The following is a 6639-nucleotide window of genomic DNA, read 5'->3' as shown; positions in this document are numbered from 1 at the left end:
AGATCCATCGGACATCAGCAATGATATCTCTCGTTCCACGGCCTCTTCTGAATCCAGCTTGAACCTCTGGAAGTTCTCTGTCAATATATGATTGTAGCCGTTTCTGTATTACCTTTAGCAAAACTTTACTCGCTTGAGATATCAAAGAGATTGTCCGATGATTTCCATACATAGGCAAAAATAACTATACTGTTTTAACATATTTGAACTGCTAACCTGATAATTGCCTAGAGAAGGGACAAGTATCCCCAAAGTATGCTTAATCAGGAGGCCAATTCATCTGCCAACCTCTAAGAACATGAAGATGAACATGTTAGACTGTCCTCCATCTGAACCTTCATTCACCACCATTCAATAACCCTTTTTCAGACCCAGGTCAGCAGCACATTTCTTGCCAACAATCATTAAATGTCCAAGAAGATTTTCATCATCATCTTCTGCTACAGAAATCTGGGAAATATGCTTCTTAGATATTACCAGAAAATGGGTTGGTGCGTGAGGGGAAATGTTATGGAAAGCAAGACACCAGCCAAGTGGCCTGAGCCTTGGTGATCTCATCTGCCATCTCAGTCTCCTTCCAGTACCAAGGCTCTTTTTTTTTTTTTTTTTGGTCTTCTTAATGACCTTTTGCTTTCTTCCTGTATGATGTTCTTGATGTCATCACACAACTCTTCTGGTCTTTGATTTTTAGTGTCTAGTACATCAAATCTGTTCTTCAGATGCACTCTAAATTCAGGTGGGATATGTTCAAGGTCATATTTTGACTCTCGTGAATTTGTTTTGATTTTCTTCAGCTTCAGCCTGAATTTGCATATGAGAAAATGATGGTCTGTTCCAAACCTGCCCCTAGTCTTGTTTTGGTTAATGATGTGAAGCTTTTCTACCATATCTTTCCATAGATGTAGTTAATTTGATTTCTGTGTATTTCATCTAGTGAGGTCCATGTGTATAGTTAGTTGTCTCTTATGCTGTTTAAAAGAGGTATTTGCAATGAAGAAATCATTGGTCTTGCAAAATTCTATCATGCTATCTCCAGCATCATTTCTATCACCAAGACCATATTTGCCAACTACTGATCCTTCCTCTTTGTTCCCAACCTTTGCATTCCAATCACCAGTAATGATCAATACATCTTGATTGCATGTTAGATCAATTTCAGATCGAAGAGATTAGTAGAATTCTTCAATTTCATCATCACTGACTTTGCTGGATAAATTTGAATAATAGTCATATTAACTGGTCTTCCTTGTGATGTTGTTAATTGCTGTCAAGTCGATTCCGACCCATAGTGACCCTTGGTTTCCAAGGAGCAGCTGGTGAGCTTGAACCACCGACCTTGCAGTCCTTGTAGTAGAGTGGATATTATCCAATCACAGACAGCATTTTACTTCAAGACAGGGCATTATATGTTCTTTTTGATGATGAATGTGACACCATTCCTCTTTAACTTGTCATTCCTGGCATAATAAACCAGGTGGTTGTCAGATTCAAAATGCCCAATACCAGTCCATTTCAGCTCACTAATGCCTAGGATATCGATGTTTATGCATTCTGTTTCATTTTTAACAATTCCCAATTATCCTAAATTCATACATTCCATTTTCTAATTAATAGTGGATGTTTACAGTTGTTTCTCTTTAATCTGAGTTGTGCCCCAAGAGCAAATAAGGTCCTGAAAGCTTTTACTTTATTTGCATCATCACGGTCAACTCTACTTTGAGGAGTCAGCTCTTCCCCAGTTGTATTTTGAGTGCCTTCCAACCTGAGGGGCTCATCATCGAGAACTATATCTGACAACTTTCTTGTGCTTTTCAGCATGTTTCAATATCTAATATTCTGGTGCTGACATTGTTCCACTGCTATTTATAACGTTTTCAGTGACTAAATAGCTCCAAGTAGTTCATCTCTCCTTCTTCCTAGTCTGTCTTCATCTGAAAGCTCATCTGAAACCTGTCTACCATGGGTGACCCTGCTGGTGTTTAAAATATCAGTGCCATAGCTCCCAGAAGCACAGCACCATGCAAGCCACCACAGTGTGACAAACTGACAGACTAGTGGTGGACATGCTGCATAGCAACCCAATCTTTTCCTGTGGGATTTTCACTGGAGTAGGAAATAGCCATTGTCCCCATTCAAAGATGACAGCCAATACATTCAAGTGGTACAGTCAGCCACCATCTTTGGGCCAGGCACATTGACTTGGTTCCTTACCTGGGTCAAAATCCCACATAAAGAGATCTAGTCCTTCAGCCATGATGGAACCATTTGGACCAGTGTTTGCAGCCCTGCCTGAGACACAAACCCACTTGGGACACAAATCCAGAAGTCTTTCTCCTTGTAGGGTTTTGCTAGTTAAAGGGCATCTCAGTGGCTCTACCTTCTCCATCAGGCAGGTCCCTTCTTGGAAGCTATGGTGGGCACAGTGGAGGAGGGTCCAGGCTGGGACCTGCAAAGGCTGAGTCTGGGAACTTCCCAATTCCCACCCAGGAGTTTTCCCGCTTCCACGAGGAGATCCTGCCCATGTTTGACAGGCTACAGAACAACAGGAAAGAGTGGAAGACCCTGGCGGATGAGTACGAGGTCAAGGTGAAGGCCTTGGAAGAGACCGTGGTGGCCAAGAAAGGTGGGGACCTCTTCCCTCCTGCAGGCTCCGATGCGCGCTGCTGGGGGTTGAGCGAGGCTGGTCCCCAAGTCAAAGTGCATGAATGTTCAAAACAGAGAGGCTGGGGGTGTTAAATTAGAATTAGAAGAGAAGAGGAATTCATATCACTCGCTGATTGATACTGCAGACACACACCGGTTTTACCCACAGTCTTTGGAACGTTCCATTCCAGGTACCCGCTCTGCGGAGTGGATGTAATTAACAAGCCTGGGTTCAGAGTGTTTTCTCTGGGCCCCAGCCTTGGGACGCTTCCTTTCTCCTATCCAGGGGAGGGAAAGCCCAGTCAAAAACGTCACTTCATTCTTAGCAGTTCTCACCCTGATTCCCAGACTACCCTCAGAAACAAAACAGCAAACCCAGAAGGAAGGGGAGGGCAAAAGGAAGGTGGGCTGGCAGGCAGGGAGGGAGGTAAAGAAAGAAAAACAGGGGCTAGCTAAGAGGAGTGGGGGAAATCGTGGCGTGTGTGCCACGTGACTTCCTGTATTGTGTCCGGGCTACTGATTTAGCTTTTTATTCTGTATTATGGACTCCTGGTATGGTGCTCTAGAAGCACTGGACTGCTAACCGTAAGGTCAGAGGTTCAAACCCACCAACTACTCCTGAATAACCTTATACAGGGTCGCTATGAGTTGGAAGTGACTCCATGGCACTTAACAGTGGGCTGAAATGTAACAATTGTGACGTGGTACAGGACCAGACAGTGTTTAGGGTACTGTTGTATATCGGGGTCGCTATTGGAGTTCTGGTGTGGCGCTGTGGGTTAATGCACCACACTGCAAAGCCATTTGAATTGCAAGGTCGGTGGTTCAAGCTCACGAGCTGCTCCTCAGAAACCCTAGACACAGTCGCTATGGGTCGGAACCGACTTGACGGCACTTAGCAACCACAACAAATGAGTGGGAATTGACTCCACGGCATGTAACAACATGGGTGTGACTTTTTTCTTACCTGTTAGATACCTTTCCCCCTACTTCCTCTCCCCTCCGATTGTTTTGGAGGGCGGAATCCTAATGGCATGATTGTTTTAGGATTCGCCTGTCCTTGGCTACCTTAGTTTTTAATTTTTGATTATTCCCAGCTGTTCCAGATTACTGGGCAGGAGCAGGCTGTCATTGAAGGCACCCCCAGGTGGTGGGAGGCAGGCACTGCATGTCAACACGGGCAAAGGATCAGAAAGGCTCAGCTAAGGGGCTCTAGGCTGCCAGGAAGCATCAGCAGAAGGGAAGGGCCACCCCACCAGGTAGCCTCCTCCCTCACTGCCCGGTCCTTCTCTTGCAGTGAGCACAGAGATCTGTAACGGCGACCCCACCCCAAAGTCTTCCACCTGCTGCATCCTGTGAGTGCCCTCCCACCTGGCACAGGAGTTTAGGAAGCCCCGGGAAAGAGAACGTTCTGATGATTTAAAACATTTTAAGGTTTGTGTTTTTTATAAACTAACCAAGCAAACAAAACCTGGTGCTGTCGAGTTGATTCTAACTCCTGGAAACCTGAGAGGACAGAGTTGAGCTGCCCTATAGGATTTCCAAGGAAGCATCGTATTCCTGAGGAGTGACTGATGGGTTCCAACCAACGACCTTTCCCTTAGCAGCCAAGCACTTAACCACTGTGCCACCAGGGCTCATTTGTGTTGGGAGCAGCTGCACTGAAGGTCCCTGACTTAGGGGTAGTTTAACCGAAGGATTGCAAATGAACAGTTGTGGTCCAGAAACTCAGGCTGCTTCCAAGTCTAGTCCTGCCTCAGAGGAACTGAAGGGCTGCCTCAGGGAACAGGGAACTTGCAAGGTCTTTCCTTGTACTTAGCTAAGTCCTTCGCTCAGTTTGCACAACATTCTAGCCGTCCTATCTCTCTGTTTCCCTAGCAACTACATTCTTCTGGTAAAGTCCCATTTACCGCATGCATCAAAACACCAGATGTTATTCTTTTCCCTGCCCCCAAGCACCTCCCCTTGAGCTGTGTATAAAATAAACCCGCTACCTAGGTGATGGAGGAGAATATTGAAAGTGCCATGGGCTGCCAAAAGAACCAATAGATTCGTTTTGGAAGAAGTGCAGCCAGAGTGCTCCTCAGAGGCTAAGATGGCCAAACTTCGTCTCTCATACTTTGGACATATTGTCAGGCGGGACCAGTCACTGGAGAAGGATATCATGTTTGGTAAGGTGGAAGGTCAGAGAAAAGGAGGAAGACCCCCAACGAGATGGATTGGCCAAGTGGCAGCATCAATGGACTCAAGCATGGCAACAGTAGTGTGGTTGGCCCAGGATTGGGCAGTGCTTCGTTCTGCTGTGCATAAGGTTGTTATGGGTCGGTGCCAACTCGATGGTACCTAACAATAACAACAACAACAACAATAGGTCTGTGTTGCTGTATCTCCATCCCAGTGTTGCGTCCCACCTGGTCTCAACTATTCCATTTTCAAATGTGTCTTGTGTCTTTTATTTCTCATCTCCTGTCACCCCTACTCGGGTTTAATATCTCCATGTATGTCGCGGAGAAAGGCCAATTGTCGAATATGGCACATTTGTAAACCGACCAAAGCAAACTAAACTCGCTGCTATGGTGGTGATTCTAACTTGTAGCAATCCGAGAGGACTGTAGAACTCCCCACAGGGTGTCCAAGACTATAAATCTTTATGGGGGCAGACAGCTTCATCTTTCTCTGGAATACCAGCTGGTGGGTTTGATCTTCCATCCTTGCCATTTGCAGCGCAACACTTAACCCACTGTGCCACCAAACTCATTGCCGTCAAATCAGTTGCAATTCAGCAACCCTGTATAGGGTTTGAGGTTATACATCTTTACGAGAGCAGAAAGCCTCATTTTTCTCCTCCCAGTGACTTGTGAAGAAGCTCTGGCAGCGTAGTGGTTCTGAGTTGGGCTGCTAACCTCAACCTCAAGGTCAGCAGTTCAAAACTACCAGCGGATCTAAGGGAGAAAGCTGAGGCTTTCTGCTCCCGTCAAGATTTAGTCTCAGAAACTCTACCAGGGTCGCTGAGTCAGGACTGACTCCACAGCACACTACCACCATCTGGTGGGCTTGAACTGCTGACTACAAATATTTTAAACAAGTAGCCTACATCACACTCGACCATGTTTTGGATACATAGTAACATCATCAGATCTTTGCAAAGGGCCTCGGGACTTCAAGTCTAAGACTGATGAGTGAGAATATCCATACCGCACTTGTGTATATATGTATATAGGAAGTAGATAAATGGACAGACACTGTTTAGGGAAAAGCATTATGTTCAAAAATTTGGAATAAAAGGAAAACATGTCCCTATTTTATGGGGTGGGATTTATGAGGACGCATCGTATTGACTCACCTAAAAACTCTACCAGAAGCCCCGAATCATGACAGCAGTCACACTTAACTGATTGTGCAGAGAATCATCTGTAGTAAGCAGACACTGTGAAGTCCTGAAGAAGACAATGGTGGATGGTTCAGCAGTAGAACCCTGCCTTCCATGTGGGAGTCTCAGGTTTGATTCCTGGCCAGCAGACCTCAAGCACAGCCACCGTCTGCCAGGCTCGTGTGTTGCTATGATGCCAAGTAGACTTTTGGTGTGACACTGTAGGATAAGTGCAAGACTGCAAGGTTGGTGTGGACCACAAGTTCGGTGGTTCAAACTCACCAGTGGACCAGACAAGGATGCCCATTATCACCGCTCCTATTCAATATTGTGCTGGAAGTTTTAGCCAGAGCTATCCGGCATGATAAAGAAATTAAAGGCATCCAAATTGGCAAAGAGGAAATAAAACTCTCCTTATTTGCAGATGATATGATCCTATACATAGAAAACCCTAAAGACTCAGTAAAAAAAAACTATTAAACCTCATTGAAAGATTCAGCAAAGTGGCAGGGTATAAGATCTACATACAAAAATCAATTGGATTTCTCTATAGCAACAGCAATAATGATGAAAAGGACATTAGGAAAGCAATACCATTTACAATAGCCACACAAAGGATGAAATAC

General features: G+C 45.1%; 1 protein-coding gene across 1 annotated transcript in view; it reads left to right on the top strand.

The window, feature by feature from the left end:
- Window positions 1-4003, top strand: part of PDE6B (phosphodiesterase 6B, cGMP-specific, rod, beta) — a 53385-nt gene extending 49382 nt beyond the window's left edge. Inside the window, exons 21-22 of the mRNA XM_006874117.1 lie at window positions 2488-2623; window positions 3941-4003. Coding sequence (XP_006874179.1) covers window positions 2488-2623; window positions 3941-4002 — 198 coding nt within the window. The 3' untranslated portion in view covers window position 4003. The remainder of the gene's footprint in view (window positions 1-2487; window positions 2624-3940) is intronic.
- Window positions 4004-6639: the final 2636 nt, after the last annotated feature.

This window comes from Chrysochloris asiatica, unplaced genomic scaffold (assembly GCF_000296735.1).
Source record: "Chrysochloris asiatica unplaced genomic scaffold, ChrAsi1.0 scaffold00262, whole genome shotgun sequence".
NCBI lineage: Eukaryota > Metazoa > Chordata > Mammalia > Afrosoricida > Chrysochloridae > Chrysochloris > Chrysochloris asiatica.
Note: the sequence above shows the minus strand (reverse complement) of the source record. Positions and strands in the feature narration are given on the sequence as shown.